At 39.4% G+C, this 18,717-nt stretch overlaps 1 protein-coding gene across 1 annotated transcript; it reads left to right on the top strand.

Annotated features, from left to right (window-relative positions):
* Positions 1–10,481: 10,481 nt before the first annotated feature.
* Positions 10,482–17,170, top strand: LOC112939360 (phosphoribosylglycinamide formyltransferase, chloroplastic). Its single transcript, XM_066311717.1, has 5 exons — positions 10,482–10,542; positions 15,688–15,799; positions 16,387–16,563; positions 16,810–16,936; positions 17,057–17,170. The coding sequence occupies exons 1-5, from the start codon at positions 10,482–10,484 to the stop codon at positions 17,168–17,170; spliced, it is 591 nt and encodes a 196-aa protein (XP_066167814.1).
* The last annotated feature ends 1,547 nt before the right edge of the window (positions 17,171–18,717 follow it).

Here is an 18,717-nt window from a genome sequence, read left to right as displayed (position 1 = left end):
CGTCAGCAGACAGCCACAATTCCACGTCGCGCCTGCTTCCGGCGGAAGTGGAGGTAGGTATGGGCTGTCCCATCAGAAGGTCATTCGGACGGCAACCATACAAGTCTCCGTCTGTTTATGAAAAGGTGGGGTAAGTCCCCACAAAAAAAGAGAGAAATGGTGCATGTGGTATCCCCTTAAGATATAAAAGGAGGACCTTGCCCACTGAGAAAGAGACTGGACTTTTCCAGATTAGAAACCCAGAACAAGGGAGAGGCTGGCTCATACTTTGTAGCTCCTTTATACACAGATCTCCCAAAACACAGGAGTAGGGTATTACGCTTCTCAGCGGCCCGAACCTGTATACATCGCCCGTGTCTTGTGTGTTTCCGGTCTCGCGAGCCTTCCACATACAGAGAGCTTAGAATCTCTCCCTGAGTCCCCGGCCGAACCGGCAAAGGGGGGCCTGCGCGGTCTCCCGGTGAGGAGCCCCACGCTCCGTCAGGCTTATACCCCGATGCCCCTTGGGCCAAATCATTAGCTTCAATATTTTGTTCTCGAGATACATGCTTTAAAGTAACCAGCTGAAATTCCTTCATCAGTTCCAAAAGTGTGTTGATAGAAAACACAAGGCCTGGGAGATCTGCTTAACTCCAGTGCAGGTCCAAAGCTCACCTTCGAATGTATGAGCGTGCCAGCTGATTTGATCCTGTAATCAACAAGAAATAGAGACAAAGAATTCGTGGTTAAATCTATAAATGATAGCCGACCGGCTAGGTGCCGATGACATATCATTTATCTTTGAGCCGATGTCATATATGAATCGATCGGCGGTTATAAATTGATAGTAAGGAACTAAATCTATTCGATCGGCTGTAGATATTAACGATATATAGTTCTTATATTAATATATACTTAAATCAAGTGTTTGAGATAGATCGGTCACCATGCCAAGACAGTATAAATCACTTAGATCGAAATATATATTAATAACATGATTATATATGTTTATAGCATAGCCGATCAGATAGATCTAGCATGTATCGGCTAATACTCCGATACTACTTTATATAAAGATATCAAAACAAATATAATATACCAAATAAAATCTTAATATACTTAAATGCAATAAGATCTTGACATAAAGGGCGGATTTAACATGTCATTGAAGCATATAGATCGAATATGGTTAAATCAGATAAGATCGGCTGAAACTCTAATACTACCCTAATCGGCAACCAGAGGACAGGCTAGAGATTGATATTCTAAGCACGACTTAATAGATCAAACTCAACTGATGCAGCATTAAGTGTGAAAAGAAGAACAATATCTAGACAATCAAGCCGTTGGGTGTTTCATAAAGTGGTAGATATCTTATGTAATCTAGGACAACGTCGCTATTTAACCTAATCGGCTGCCTTCCATTAACAGATGTTAGCCGATTGTAGGTTAGATGACGATATTGCCGAAGATTATGTAAGATATATGATAACTTGACGAATTATATAGACAAGATTAGAGTGTCATAAAGATGGAAGCACTAATCCTGAGAACACAAGCTGTCATAACAGGTTTTACCTCTTGTTAAAGATCGAAACCGATGCAGCTCAACCCGAAAGCAAGAACTCGTCGAAATAAAACTAAAGCAAAAAGGTGGCGATGCGCCGAAATTGTATTGAATGTGTGTGTTAAAAATTACATAGGGCTCGGGGTCTATTTATACCCGAGAATTACAAGATATGTCCATACCGGACACGACCACTATCTCTAAGAAACTTTAAGATACCATAGGTCTTTGCGGCAGACTTTTGCCCAAACATATCTCTAAGGAAGTTACATAAAACATCCTAATTAATAGATACAATTGCCTTCTCATGACTCTATCCATGTGCGGCAATCATCTTGAAACACCTCAATTCAATCCAATGTCATACACCAAATTATACTGTCAGAATCGGCTGTATCGGCTCACCTAGTCTGACTCAGACCCAGCCGATCCTAATCGTAGCCGATCCGGACTTCAGCCGATTCTTGCTCCGGATCAATCTCCGCCTTCGACTCCAACTTGATCTAATCTCCTTTTTCGATGCTGATATTACCAAATTTGGTCGTTAACAATATCCTGGAGGAGGTGGTGAATAACGAGCTTGAGAGAGAGACAGAGAGTCGTTTCGGGAGGTCCCGATTGATTGCTCTGTCAGTTATCGTTGCCTCGCTTGCTCAGTCAGTTAGAGCATCTCCAACGGAATCGGTATCTGGCTGGCCAAGCCAAATTTTGGAAATCGATGAGAGAAAACACGGTCCAACAGAGTAGCTATCTCGCTGGCTATCACAGTCGGCTGGCTAAATGACTTGGAGCGCTGGCCAAATCTAGTCAGTAAGGAGCGCTCGCCATCCTCTCCCTCGCATTGTCTCTTTCTTCACGCGCTCTCTCCTCTGCTCGTGGACAAGACACAGGTGGAGTGGTTGAAGCTGAGGCACACCGCATTGAGTGTGGCCTCATCGAGGCGCTAGTGGTTCAGCAGCGGCACCAGTACCGGGCGGCCGAGCAGGGCGACGTCAAGGAGCGAGACAGCGGCCTCGCCCCCAGGAGAAGACGAAGGGGGCCGCCGAGCCAGCCGTGGAAGGAGAGGCGGGAGAAGGGAGACTCGCGCGCCAGTGGTTCTCCCCTTTCACCACGGTCGTCCCTCGCCATCGCCATCGACTTGCACGCACGGATTTGCCGCCGCCGGCTTCTCCCCTTTCGCCGTCGCCGTCAGCACGCGCACACGGATTTGCCATTGTTGGTTTCTCCCCCCTCGCCGCCGCCGTTGCCTTTGCCTCGCGTACGCACAGTTCCACCTTCACCGTCACCGGAGAGGAGCTCGGTGATAGCTACGGGAGAAAGAGGAAGAAGGGGAGAGGAGGAAGAAGAAGCAATGACTGACATGTGGGGACCCAATGTCATAGACTTAAAATATAGTGGATAGATGGAAAGACTTTTGGAGTCAGATGGATAGTTGACTATATGAGTGTTTTGAGAGTCCGATTTAGATAGGCTGTTGGAGATGCTCTTACGAGGCACCTGCAGACCGTGAGCCGTGAACTAGCTTGTTGCGTTGGTTTGATTTTTGTCGATGTGAGATGAACTTGCTAGTCCCAATTGCTTGCTGATATCAGGACAGATCAAATGCGGAGGAGTTGATTTGTATTTTCGTGCATCACCTGAGCTGCACGTTCCGTGTGTGTGATTTTGGTGGCTGCAAGGGCATATTTGTCTTTTTAGCCACATGCTTAACACCGTTAAGATCACATAAGAGAACGAGGGCAAACATGAGCTTCGTTTTAAAAAAGTAAGGGCAAAATCACAAAGTCTAGAAAAAACGGATAAAATCATAATTGCAGTATAAAAGACGAGCATAAATACAACTACCCCTAATTAATAAGGCATTTCTAGATCGATACTATGGCCCCGTTTAGCTTCCCAAAAGATTTTTCCAAAAACATCACATCGAATTTTTTGACACATGCATGGAGCATTAAATATAGATTAAAAGAAAAACTAATTGCACAGTTAGGGGGGAAATCGCGAGACGAATCTTTTGAGTCTAATTAGTCCATGATTAGCCATAAAGTGTTACAATAACCCACATGTGCTAATGACGAATTAATTAGGCTCAAAAGATTCGTCTCGTGGTTTCTAGGCGAGTTGAAATTAGTTTTTTCATTCGTGTTCGAAAATCCCTTCCGACATCCGATCAAACATCCGATGTGACACCCAAAAATTTTCATTTCGCGAACTAAACAGGCCCTATATACATTCAACTTTGATTTATGAGAAGTACTATAAGGTATTACTGGTTATTTTGATGCACGCATAAATACTGTTATGTACTAGTGACGATGCAATTACGGTCAAGAATTGTGCTTAACTTTCAGAGAAGAAAATCATATGACATTATATATTCTCCATGCATACACACTTCGTTTGATTTTTCTCTCCCCCATTGTGAAGACGAGCCAAACAGGTCGGAATGGCAATCAAGTGTGTTGTCGATGGCAGTAATAAGCGAGAGAAGTTAGCAACTATTCAGAATGTCGCTGGAGACAAGTTCTTTGCAGTACTGTATCTACAGTGTACTGCTCACCGATACGTGGGATCTCGTTTTTAGACGTTGCTATATAATAATAAGAAGCGGATTTGGTATACTACCCGTGATAGAAAAATTAGGGGAAATCTTTACAATTTTCAAAATTTCAGCCGGTCGATTAATTCACTTTGGAATTCGTACGTGGATGAAGAAATAATCAAAATCAAAAGTGTTAAAAGCCCGTGCAAGACCTGGGTTTTCGAAGACGTGTAGCGTATGCGGGACAAGAGCCAAACACGACTCTACCACTAAACCATGTACCCACTACATCGTAAATGTACGCACTCCCTACGTAAAAAAGAGAAAACAACCTAAATGATGATTTGACACTGACATGAGGTATTAAATTACCACGTACATTGTCTTTCTTTTTTTTTAAAAAACGGAGGGAGTATGTTACAAGTTAGTTACGTGTGAGTTACTACTTCCTTCTCAAAATACAATAATTTCTACTATTTAAAGTTTGTTCAAAAATACATCAATTTCTCTAAATAAATTTTCTTCTCAACCAATCACAATCTTTAATATTTAAATTCCATACTCACTTTCTACTCTTAACCAATCGTAACTTTCTCGTATTTAATTCCCTCTATTTTTTTTAAATACGCATACCAATCCTAAAAATTTCTATATTCTATTATAGAGGTAACATAATATAATTAAGCTATTATTACACTATATCTATATATGAAAGTTTTAGGCTTAATAAAACTTAAGACATATGTTTAGGGCTTGTTCGGTTTAAAGAAAAATATAAGGATCTGAATTCCTAATGATTAATTTTCTAGGAGTGCCATTTGGTTCATGGAATGCGCATACAATTTTCCAACCACTCAAACCTCTTGAAAAATTATTATGGGTTGAAGTGTACATGTATTCTTATTTCTTCACCTTTTCTATTGCTATATGTGCTGAAATTCCACCGAATATCAGAATATGTATGTGTGATCGAGGCAGCATGGAAGGGGTGGGATTTGGTGGTCAGCCAGCTACATGATATGACACAGAATATCGTTTTTTTCCCCTGTAATATTATCATCTCCTTGTACAGCGTGCATCTCGTTTCCGATCTGTGGTTGACGAGAGATCCGCTAAGCTGCAAACACTGTTACAGTCCTGCAACAGTGTGTGGGCGCACACGCTTTCCTCCCTGATGAAACAGACCAGAGTGCGAGCAGTTGTGCAGACTTGCAGCAGCACTATTGTTTTATACTCGTACACATGGAGTGGTTGAATCTTAGCTTGTTGCTTACCCATCAGCTTTATTATTTTACACCATCATGTGATCCGCTTTTGCTCTGTTTTTTAGTGCATGGCCTGATAAAAAATCATAAACTATCCTCCCCAGGGTGACGCAGGATTTACCGAAATATATATATTTTTTTTGTAACACAGATTCTATGTGTTGGGTGTACGAACGCGCATTTGCTCAATTTTATTTTTGATAAATTGTGCTGCTCTTTGTTACTATTATATTTTGATAATTCCCAGATGAAAGGAACATTTCTTTCTTTAGAAATTAGATGTGCTACCACTCCTACAAAATGGGCGATGATGTGCGCCACTAATACATAAGAGTCCAACTTAGCAGTTTAGAGTTGTTGATGATGCTATCTTAGGCCAATCGTCTGATATGTTGCTCCAAAATATTTTTAACAAACATCCACATATGACATCCTCCCTCTGTTTTGTCCGTAGATGACACCATTAACTTATAACATAACGTTTCACCATTCATCTTTTTTTTTAAAAAAAAGTTTTTATATAAATATTATTTATTTTGTTAGGACTTATTTTATTGTTTTCAATAGTTAATGACATCATCTCTACTATTATAAAAATTAAAGATGATTTTGCCGGTATTTTGGTACGTCATTCGTATTTTGAGTCGGTTTTTAAGTTCATTCGCTTTTATAAATATATATATGTGTTTGAGTCGGATTTTAAGTTTGTAGAAATACAAAAGGAGTCGTATAAGAAATCTCTTTAAGAAAACTCAAAATTAAAGATGTTTTTACCGGTATTTTGATACGTCATCCGTATTTGAGTCGGTTTTTAAGTTGTTCGCTTTTATAAATACATATTTGTGCTGAGTCGGATTTTAACTTTGTTTGCTTTTAGAAATACAGAAGGAGTCGTATAAGAAATCTTTTTAAGAAAACTCGTATGCTAACTTGAAATGAAAGTTAGACTCCTAATTGCAGCTTATGATTTTCTTAAAAAAAATTTCACGCGAATTCCCGTAGTGAATTTTATCATAACTAAACTGTATAACAATACTAGATTTTTTCTAGTCTATTAAAAACAGAAGTAATATATATATATATATATATATATATATATATATATATATATATATATATATATATATATATATATATAAACCGTTGTTTTCTTTATGGTGATGAATAATGTATTATAAGAAATTCTTCTAAAAGACATAAAGTTGCTGCATTGATGATGAGAGGAATGGAAACTAAAAAAATGCCAATGCCCACCTCCTTTAGTTTATTCAATTTGAATAACAAAATCTCATCTATTCATAATCATAACTATGTATATATATATATATATATATATATATATATATATATATATATATATATATATATATATATATATATATATATATATATATATATATATATATATATATATATATATATATATATATATATATGTATATATATAGTAAATTTGTTTGGTGCTCCATGGTGCCCGGGCACCATTGTTGAAATTGAGTATATACCCAATTCAAATGAGCATGAAACTTTTTCAATTATTTAGGTATTAATATTAACTACTTTACTAACTAGTTGAAAGCAAGTTTGAACTGAATTTGAACTTGTTTTTGTTAGATTTTGATTCTAGGTATATAGCATCCATACATATAATTAGTTAGGTATGTAATCATGGATTGTGAAATAAAGTTAAATTTGAGTTGTTTTGTTGATAGGTATAGGTATGAATCGAATTCTTATAACTAGGTATATACTCACAATTTGAAAATTTTGAAAAATTTGAGTGATTTTGTGCATTTGAAACCATGGTGCCCGGGCACCATGGTGCCCCATATGAGTGTCCTATATATATATATATATATATATATATATATATATATATATATATATATATATATATATATATATATATATATATATATATATATATATATATATATATATATATATATATATATATATATATATATATATATATATATATATATATATATATATATATATATATATATATATATATATATATATATATATATATATATATATATATATATATATAGTTTGGTTTTAGGCTACTATTTTATTTGCTACTATTCATATTTATAGCAAATATTTTTCATAACAAAACAACCATTATTTTCAACATTTAGGTGTAAGTTGCTGTAAATTTAAAATCCCACAATGTAAATTTTCTAGTACATATCACTGTATAGGAGATATAAGAAAAATGGCTATTGCTTACTTGATTCCTAAATAATAAAATGCCAGTACAAATTAACACATATGTAAGAAACGATGAAAACAAAAGTCAAGAGAGAGATTAATTAATTATTAGCTAAAATAAATTTAGGGTGTGTTTGGAAGTGATGGTTGGTCCCTAGCACGCAAAACAAAGCAGCGTTTAGCATGATTAATTAAGCATTAGCTAAAATAAATTTTAAAAATGATTAATATGATTTTTTTAAGTAGCTTTCATATAATTTTTTTTTGCAAAAAATATAATGTTTAGCAGTTTAAAAAACTTATGCGTGGAAAACGAGGGAGATGAGTTGGGAAAGTAGAGATAAAAACTCAGCCATATGAGATATGTACACTCAGGTGGTGTTTGAAAGATTAAGTGTTTCACGTAAAATAAGGTGGTAATAACGTGTGATTAATTGATTTTTAATTATTACACACTTAAAAAATAGATTAATCTGATATTTTAGAGCAACTTTCATATAGAAAGTTTTTCCACGAAACGTACCGTTTAGCAGTTTAAAAAACATGTCACGAGTATCCAAAATTTTATCTCGTGCTAGTAGAGGAAACGAGCAACGGCTTGGTAAGAAAATAACTTAACTCAAGAAAACAAATATGGGTCTACATTTTTTTAGCGAAACCGGTTTTATTGGTTAAAGGTGTCTATGAGAGAACTTGTGGTAGTGCCAGACGATATATTGTAGTATATATTTATGAGCTTGTGCTGTTGAAAAATGGTGCTGCGAGCAATAGAAAGAAAATTTATTCGATCCTCCGATTGTAAAATGGTACTCCCTCCGTCCCATAATATAAGAGATTTTGCTTATACTGTTTGACCACTTGTCTTATTAAAAAAGATTTATGTAAATATAAAAAAATAAAAGTTGTGCTTAAAATACTTTGGATAATAAAGTAAATAAAAAAATAAATAATACTTTTAAAATTTTTTAAATAAGACGAGTGATCAAATAATACAAATAAAAACTCAAAATCCTTATTATGGGAAGTACTACGGGGGGCATCGATCACATCCGGCCCTCTGAAAATTCTAGAGCTTGAATTAAGTTGTCTCATCACTGATAAGGCTATCCACAGCGAGCAGTTACACATTTTACGGCTGAACTGGCAGCAATGTCTGGGAGTGGCCTCGTCATGGCTGAAAAGGCTATATTCGAGTTGTCATCCCCACCCCATGTTAATTTTTTTTTTGCGAGGAAACAGGGAGCTTTATTTATTAAATAATAAGTGTATTACAATCTTTTGCTAAAGACTCCAACACACACTCCGGCGCACGCAGGCGCCAAACTGCCGACTGCATCAGGCGTAGCGCAAGCTGGCCTAAGCTATGTGCAACGGCATTTGCTCCCCTACTAACCCTTCTAACCTGAACCGCTGGCAACATAGGAAAAGTTGCTTTTGCTTCCTGGATTATCTGCCAAATTGGAGATCTATCACGTGCCGAGCTCAAGAGGGCAGCCTCCACACTGGCACAATCAATCTGAAGAACAACCGGTTTATGGATCTACTCCGCTGAAAGCCGAATACCCTCACGACAGGCAATTGCTTCCACGGTTTATGGATCCACCCCATGTTAATTGCTACAGTACACACGCATGACTGATGCATGTTGTGGTTGTGGTTACCCTTCACGATTATTGATATGTTGTTGAATATCACAAGGGCCTACTCGGTTGAGAGTAAAAAGTAAAGAATTTGGAGAATTAATCTCCACGGTAAAAAAGATTATTCTGGATGAGACCCCCTTTAGTTTGCCGATGGACCGTAACTTGTCACGTTTGTAAAAATCGATCAGCATTTTCGCATATGGCTCCTTAATAGATTAGTATGCAAACATTGATTTTGATAGGTGGGTCTGCTATTTTCTCATGCGGGCTTGTTAAGAGGCCCACCTGCAAAAAGTCCAGCCGGTCTCCCTCCACCTTAAAAATCTATACGGGCCTTCTCCCCTACTCGTCTCCTCTCCTCCATTCTCTCTCCCCCACTCATTTCCTTCGATCTCCAACTCCTCTCCTCTCAACACACACACACACACTCTCTCTCTCTCTCTCTCGGCGGCAGTGGCGGCCGGAGGCACGACGACGGCGGTGGAGGAGGTTAGCGACGGTGACGACGAAGGGGCCTCTCCACCTCCCTTGCGGATCCACAACCGGCTGGCCTCGAGAGGAGCGGATCGGGCAGCGGCGGTGCTAGGGGAAGTGGATTCGGTAGTGGTGGGTGGGAGGGGCGGCGGTGGTGGCAGTGGATCCAGCGGTAGGGAGGCTTGGCGGCGGCGACGACGACGAGCGGTGGTGGTAACGTGAGGGGTGGAGCTGGCACCCCTTTCCTCTCCCGCACGGATCCCGCTACCCCTACACCCGACGACGAGAAGGAGGATGAGGATGAGGACGGCGGTGACGATGACGACAACGAGGACGGTGGTAGCGGTCTCGAAAAATGATGGCGACGACGAGGACGGCAGCGGCGGCTTTTAGGGTTAGGGTTTCATGATTTTTTATTTTTTATTTTTGTGTACAGACGACATAAGCACCCATATACAAAAATAGCGATTTTCACATATCCTTTGGTGTGTGCGGCTAGTTCTACCACACGCGAAAACCCCTCTCAGGCCATATGTAAAAATCCTTTTTTACTAGTACTCTATAAATATCATTCGGTTTTTAAGAGTGAAATATAGAAAAACCAAAGAAAAATTTTCTTTTCTACATGTTGTAGAGAGAAAACATAGGAAAATTTTCATCTACTCCAGCCTCTTGAAAAATTCCTATGAATTAGTATGTACTATTCCTATGGATTAAAAATTCTTCACACCACATAAGCCCTAAATAGGTAAGGGGATGCGTTTGGTCCCTAGTCCTCATTCTCTGCGGCAATGCCCTCGTCGCCATTCTCATTGTCAGTGTTGGTGTTGCTCTCATTGGCATTTGTCCCCTGTAACGTTCAAAACATTGAACTGTAGCCTGTAGGTTGAAGAAAAGAAAATAGAAAATAGCGATGATAATGTATTGTGCTTATATGACTAGGATTGAAATGAAACTGCCATAACAGCAGCGGGGGCAAGGTAGTAGGCCTGCCGCATGTATTACAAATACTGTCGACTCCTTTCTTGAACAGATAGTGATTGGGCTGCCCATTCAAGTCATGAACCGATAATGATGTAGAGAAACACCGATGGTTCATTTTGGTTTCGTTTGAGCTGAAAACCGAATTGAATCGCTAGTGCTACTCTACTGTACTGTTGCTTCACACTGAACCAATAGCGATGGTGTGAAACCAAGCGTGGTTTTTGATATATTTGTGGTGGAAATGCAGGAAATGTGTATGGACTAATACGGGTCAGGTTACGATATCTATGCCTAAAAAATGGTCGTTTGTTTACGTGTATGCATGTGATTGAAGTTAGCCTCGATCAATGGCATTTAAGAGACTATGCTCATATAGAGAAAGAAGTCCTTGAAGAAGAGGTTGCAGTACTAAAAGTAGTCACGTGACCTTGACGAAGAGGTTGCAGTGCCGAGAGCAGTCACACGAAAAAAACGTTCCCAAAAAATTGACTGCTCACCTAGCTACCCATGTAGGTTCTCAGGTGGACGAAGTTCCTAAGGTTTGCTCATTCCAAGCACTCTCGTGCGTGCAAGTGCTTAGAAGCAGAGAAAGCATAAGCTGCGGAGGAGCAGAAGGTTGGGAGGTGTACCAAGAGAGGAAGAAGAGAACAACCCAGAGGATGAATAGAAGAAAACGTTATTCTATCTGTCTAACCAGGAGAGAGATGTTTCGGGTGCAATTGACATGCTTAATTGCTCCAACTGAAACGTAACGTTCAGAAGGGGAGGAGAACAGCCAGCCCTGTCCCGCCGCTCGCCATGCCATGCCCTAGCCGGCTCGGCGTGCGCACGCGTGGCAGTCCCACCAACATGTGCTCTCAATTAGTAGCCTATTTAAGTTGAGGTCCCTCCATGTTGGTTTCCAAGGTGATATTAATTCTTTAAGATTAATTGTGGATTCATAGAATTTACTAGAGTTAAATTGGGCCTAGCCCCGACTCCTCCTCCCCCGCTATCAACGGCCTTGCGAGTAGATCTGGTGTTGCTAAGCTCATAACAGCCAGATCTAGCGAAGGTACCCCCGCAATGGTCAGATCCAGTAGAGGTGGCACTGCGACACGCAGATCTGCCATTGCTGATGGCCACTGGAGCGGTCGATCCACGGGCTTGGGATGGCAGCAAATCTGGCTAAGAGATCGTGACTAGGGTTTCTATAATTAAAGACGGACTCAGCCCATAAACACAACTGCTGTCCTACTGCACACGGTTGCAGAGCGATTCTTTTGATCTTCGATTGAAAACAAGCCGGCAACAGCCAACAAATGCACAACAACACGGGGAGGACTACCGATCGGACATTCGATATTTACATAAATATCGGACGGCTACCTCCTCATGTACCAAGTAGAGCTTTCACACGGTTCTTAGGCGGGTGACGCTGCCACTGCTGCATGCTTGCTATTTGCATGTAGCTAGCTATCTGCTCTATTTTCCTTTATCTTATCTCTCTTTTAACCACCTTTTTTAAAAAACTTTATTCTATTTTTCCTTCTAAATTAATTATTCGATCCATGATCCAATTTCATCATTATATTCATCACAACTAAATCTTTATAAATAGATATCGCTTGATTATATTTATGAGAAAATATATAATATGATTACAGTTCTACTTAAAACATTTTTATATTATACAAGAAACAACGGGATATAAATGTTGGAACATTATAAAATACTTAGTGAAACATCCAATGACACTACGTGCACCATTTACAAATAAACTATTAAAACATTAGAAAATAATTATTGAAACATTAAAAAAACACCCAGTGCAACATTTAAAATAGATCCATTATAACACAAAAATTAAAAGATGCAGCATAGTCAATTTCTAATTGCAACATTTATTTCTCATAGGTGAAGCATCCAACTTGAATGGTTGAAAAAAATATATTTTTTTATCAGAATATAATCACATGTGATCTTACTATAAAGATTTAATTACAACGAATACAACTGTTATAAATCGGATAAGTAATTTGAAAGAAAAAAAAGTATCCATAGCTTATAAATAAAACCTCATGCATGTACATGCTCTCGCATAGACTGCATGTCATCGTGTAGGCATCCAACTTCTAAAGATGGCGTATAAGTAGGAAGGAGAAGAAAAAAGAGAGAGAGACTTAGCATGTCCAGCGAAAGCGAAGGAGGCATCGGCATATTGTCCGATTTTTTTTCTCGGTCGAACGGCCGATCACAAGCATTCTCTCAACAAGACACAGGGAAAGGCCCAAACTTACGGTATGCTGATATGGGATGTTAATCTTCCGTATGCGCGGTTCAGCAAATGTAACTTTAGAACCCGCATGCTTTGTAATTGTTGGCCTTGCAGGCAGTAGGCAAACAAACATTTTCGTCAACCCAAATATTTGATTTAAATCAATTTTGGTTCACACTTAGTTTCTTACAGAGGGTTCGCATTGAAAATTTGAAGTCAATGTTGTTGGGATATCTGTACTCCCTTCATCCCTTAATATAAGAGATTTTGACATTTTGCTTGTACTGTTCTCATCGTCAGCTTGTTGGGGCACCAAATGCGTATACCATGGTTAATCTTAATCAGGATGCTAGCTAGGTACGAGAAATTTACATATGTGCCATCGTGAAAAGTTGGTTTCGCTAAAATGCGAGCCTACCAGCTATCTCCGTCAGTTGTTCTCACAATGGCTCGTCAATTGTTCAGCGGATAACACTAAGCATAAAACTGGCCGTTAAAATGCCTGCCAGCTATCCCATGGGTGAAGTTGTGAGGTGTTCGCTAGGAGCTCTAGCTACACCTTCTTCCTAGCCTTGTTGCTGGAGCCCATGGGTGTGTTCAACAGAGATGTTGCTGGAGCATCGTGAGCTGCAGCCAGGGCCGACGGCGACGACATGACGCGCAGGGGAGCGTCGGAGGGATGAGGAAGAAGCTAAAGGGCAATATTATCCACGATGGCATTTTAGCGAACACTTCGACCATGCTATTTTATCGAAGCCCATTTAAAAGATGGCATTATAGTGAAGCCAGCTTCTTCGATGACATAGATACAAATTTCTCGCTAAATGCACTTATCAGGATAAATCATCTAGACATACATGTGCTCAATAGTTTGCTGATTATACAAATATAAGAAAAGGAATATGAAGACTATGTGTAGTGTATTGAAAATTGAAAGCGTTTCCATCGTTCGTCTAAAATAAAAAAAGAGTGAAAAAAAGTCCGATTGTATGTAAAAAGGGCTGAAAAAAAATCTGATTTCTATCTGATTTCATTGTTTATATGTTCTCTATCTCTAATCGAATCTAATCTAACTCATATATACCTATACCAAATTAAAAAAACTGTAAGGATTCCGGTAGAGATTTTCATCTGGCTTGGTCCATCACCGCATCACGCGCAGCCCCTCTCCAAATCCCAAATCATTACCATCCAACCCATAAACAAAATCCCAATCCAAATAGGAATCATCACAAAATCATCCAAAATAGATCACATGACAGGAGATAATCAAATCAGATCACAAATAAATCACACAGGAGTGGGAAGGGCGAGCGAGAGGTCGCTGCCGACCTGTCACTGCACCGGGATCCACCGCGTCACCGCCGTGCCGGGAAGTCGTCGACCCATCGCTGCGCTAGGGAGATGTTGAGAGGGAGAGAGAGGAGCCAGATCCTGAGCCACCATGCCGCCGACCTGCCGGATATGGCAACGAGCGGAGCGGTGGATGCACCCCGACGAGGAGGAAAGGGGCCACCGCCCACTGGTGGGGGAAGGGACAGCGCCAGTGGGGGAAGAGGGAGGGGGAACGGTGATGCTGGTGGGGAGAGGGGAGAAGGAGCAGCGTCGCCGGTGGGAAGAGGCAGTGGTGCCGCCGTGGGAGAGGTAGTGGGGCTGCCGTGGGGAGAAGGGAGGGAAAGGGGAGAGGCGGCCTGCGGTGTGGGGGCGAGGAGGGGACTAGGGTTAGGGATTCCGGGTACGCTCGGTTTTGATGGAATCTGGAAACGATCCGAGCCGTCCATCAAAATGAACGGTTTAGGTCGATCCTGACTTGGGCCGGCAACATTCCCAAGCCGCCGCGTCGCTAGGCTACCTCATGGGCCGCAAGTTTGTGGGCCAGGCAAATATCATTTTATTTCTCTCTCTCTCATTATTTTAAGTATTTTCTATTTTTAGGAATAATATTAGTACCATTTTAATTGTTTAAAATTGCTAAGAAATTATGAAAATTGTTTTCGTTCTTTTTTTCTAGAACTTTCTTTCTTTAGGAATATATTTTCTTAAATGGCTCATATCATGAAAAAATAAACCCTAATCAATATTTTTATATTTTTTTATAATTTTAGTTTACCCGTTGTAACGCACGGGTATGTTTTCTAGTAATAATAGAAAAAAATAAATAGAAATAAAGGTCATTCACATATAACGTATGCCTCGTGACCTTCGGATGTGCACGTGCCATTCCAAGTAGGCTTCCAACTCACCATTATTAGTACCCTTTTGCTCAATAAAATGTTTTACAACCGCCTTTATGCAAATAGCCACAAGCCATCCTTGTATTCCCCTTGCACGTCTGCATCATTGGTGTGGCTTGCTAAGTGCGGTGGTTGTACTCAGCCTTGCTATTTCCCCATTTTCAGAAGTGTTTTGCTTCTGAGCTGAAGACGAAGTTAGAGGACCAAGGCTCAGACCCCAGTTGAGTTTTGCCTCTGGAGTGGAGCTAAAGCCCCGCTAGGATCGCCTTTTTCCGCTGCTGCTGCTTTCGTTTTGGTGTGAGGACTAAGTGCCTCTTCTGTAAGTATTTACGCTTTATTTACGTTTGGAACTGTTTATTACTTGTCGTTTTGTGTACCCTGGCTAATTCCTGGACAGGGATATAATACACTAAATAGTCTGGAAATTTGGGCTAAATTTCTGGGCGTGACATCAAAGTGGTAGGGATTTATTGATGTTTTTTTTTCCTTTTTTGATGTGGTGGAATTGGAATATTGCTGCAGGCCATGGAGGCGCAGAGCATGCGAGGTGTAGTGGCATACTGGTTGTTGTGTTTCCTAACTCCAAGTCAGAGCCGAAGGGGCTATCTACTAATGAATTGCTGAATACTCTGAGGTTGGTCTCATCTTTGCGCTGTGAAATTTCATTTTGTGGTTTCGTATTTCATCTATTATAGGTGTTGAATTAGTGAATTTGTACAAGAATAGGTTGAGAAGGGTAACATTTGAGCTTTCCATACTCACTGTTAAGCTGTGTCCACAGAATGTCAAATGCGTAGATAGCTGCTCATAGAAAATGTTCACAAGTACACAAAGGTTTCATTATGTGTTCCATAAACCCAATGCGTTACTACCAGGTTTAGCCAGGGGAGCTTGTGCTTTCATTTATGATCTGGGTTGATATTACTTAGTCTGAGAATGTTTCTTCATCAGTTGTTGATGTGTCCATAAGCGAAGTTATTGCATCACTTGAGCAATATGATAAGATGTTATTTTATTATCTATCGGCCGATATGCTGTAATGTTCCACTTGTGATTTACGACAAGCCACTACATGTTCTTCACTTTGTAGCTCCCAATGCACTCATGTCTTATTCTACAAGATTGGCTTCTTTAATACTCCCTATTGAAACTATTTTGTTGGGACAAGCAATATATCTCAGTAGTTAGGACTTTCAGCCGATTGATATCTTCTGTTAACAGGGAACTCAGAGTTGACTCCATTCTACTTGCTAGCTACTCGAAACTTATACCTGTTGAGCTAGTTCAGGCGTATCCGAGATCTATATGGAATATCCACCCTTCATTACTCCCTGCATTTGGAGGCAAGGGTTATTATGGTTTAAAGGTGCATAAAGCAGTCGTTGCATCTAGAGCTAGGTACTTTGCAATTTGCAAGTTCTCTAGCACCTACAAGTAGCTACTATCCATTGCATGTTTACCTAATATTGTTTCCAAGAAAAACAAAATCTTACTTTGCAAAAACACAAAAATTAGGTGTCAGCATAAGTTGTCCACAACTATGACAAAGTTGATTTCTTTTGATTAGGAAAAATGGTGCTAAACTAACAATTTGCAGTCTCCAAGGAAAATTACATCTTTTCATGAACTGCTAACTGTACACAGATACTCAGGTCCAACTGTGCACTTTGTGGATGAGCACTATGACATAGGAAGGACTTTAGCCCAAAGAGTTGTGTCTATGTTAGCAAATGATATATTAGAGCAATTGGCTACAAGAGTCCTTCATGAGGTAACATCTGCTCAGCTGAGATTTCTTCGGGGTCCATTCTTTTGATTATCTTAAATCAATTATCTATCATTGTTGTTATCTCATCTGTTCTTTTGCTGACTTATTACTTTTATTTTTCAGGAGCATCAAGTTTATGTTGATGTAGTTACTGCCTTGTGTGATGACCGAATTGTGTGGAGGGAAGATGGTGTCCCAATTATTAGAAGCCGAACAAACCCGGATGAGTACACCTAAGTACCTAAGTACGCAACCCATGGTGCTACCTCAAGGTTTCCTGCACCCCAAGTAATTAGGCTTTAAATGTGGCTGCCATTTTTTTTTACCAAGGCATAGGGTCAATCATACTAATTGAGAGAAATAACATATCCCATACTCTGACACAAAAACAAATTACTCGTATCTTGCAGTATTTAACTTACTGCTCACCGTGTGGCTAACTGGCTAAGCTGGCTAAGATTAAATGATGATATGTGCCTTGACTTGACACAATTTGATTTTGATATTTGATATTATGACTTGAGGAAGCCTACTAGTTGCTGCATGTGACAAGATTGGGTGTTCCATTATACCTTTGGTATTGATTTTTGTTGTTGAATTGATGTAAATGGCCAGAGCCAAATCAATCAAACATTCAAGAAAAACTAGTTAGATCACAATTTTTCAATGTGTAATCTGATTGTCGTGGTTATCATATCTTGCAACCTTCTTTGGTCTGAAGCTGTTAATATTTAGTCCAACAGAAGATATCAATGATATTTTAATGTTTTCTCTTCCGAAATTTTTGTATATAAGGGGGGGGGTGGAAGAAGGGGATGATGTTCTCCATTTTGTACATTTATGTATTGAGTTTGGGTTGCTGCATTGTATGCTATACTTTCCCAACTTATACTCCATCGTTTCCAACGCGCACGCTTCTCGACTGGCTAAATGGTGCTTTGCAAAAAAAAAGTTCTATAGGAAAGTTTCTTAAAAAATCATATTAATATATTTTTCAAGTTTTTTAGCTAATACTTAATCAATCATGTGCTAATTTGTTGTTCCATTATGCATACTAGGGGCAAGGTTCTCAACCCTCACAAAAGAACACAATCTCACCAACTTCTATGTTTTTTTGAAAAAAAAAGGTTTCTAGAAAGTTGCTTTTGAATCATATTTTTATATTTTTAAAGTTAATATTTAATTAATCAAGCGTTAACCCGCCACTTTGTTTTGCATGTTGGGGAACATGCTTGGGGGGGGGGGAGAAAGGGTTCTTTCTCAAAAGAATATGAATATGGCCTTAAAAGTTGCTTCTTATGTTGGTCTCCCTTTTCAATTTGAAATTCTGTGGAAGATGAGGGCTATAGTTGAATCGTAAAGCTGTGTTTGTTTGAAGATAGTGGTTGTGGATGCCTATATTTGAGAATTCTCGGCTACGATGGCTACTCATCATCATGTATACACTATCACATGAAAATAGAAACACTAGTATCTTTGATGTGACATTTTTGTTGGGCCTCCATGTAACATTCTTGTGCCATTCACTTTTATCCCCAATGATACATGTTAACAGTTGTGATTGGCAGAATTTTATAATATCACAAACTAATTAGATTTATAAGCTAGTATAAAATTGATGGTAAAAGTTTTGAAGGCAAACTAACCTGAAACTCTGGGCTAGTGTAATTAATGATGAGGTTAAGGTCTCAATGCCAATAATCCTACAATAAAACATTAACACCCATGAGTTGACCAAGTTGATTGGGTTGGCCCAAATCTCTTTGCCGACATCCTCCGCACCC

Source organism: Oryza sativa, chromosome 6, assembly GCF_034140825.1.
Source record: "Oryza sativa Japonica Group chromosome 6, ASM3414082v1".
NCBI classification, from domain to species: Eukaryota; Viridiplantae; Streptophyta; class Magnoliopsida; order Poales; family Poaceae; genus Oryza; species Oryza sativa.
The sequence above is the reverse complement of the archived record's forward strand: the minus strand, read 5'-3'. Positions and strand labels throughout refer to the sequence as shown.

Bases quoted from the DNA above. Each gene is read 5' to 3' on its own strand.
- LOC112939360 (XM_066311717.1), top strand. From the start codon at position 10,482: ATGCCCTCGTCGCCATTCTCATTGTCAGTGTTGGTGTTGCTCTCATTG. The intron at 10,543-15,687 runs GTAACGTTCAAA...ATATTGCTGCAG, and splicing joins CTCATTGGCATTTGTCCCCT to GCCATGGAGGCGCAGAGCAT. The intron at 16,937-17,056 runs GTAACATCTGCT...TTTATTTTTCAG, and splicing joins CTACAAGAGTCCTTCATGAG to GAGCATCAAGTTTATGTTGA.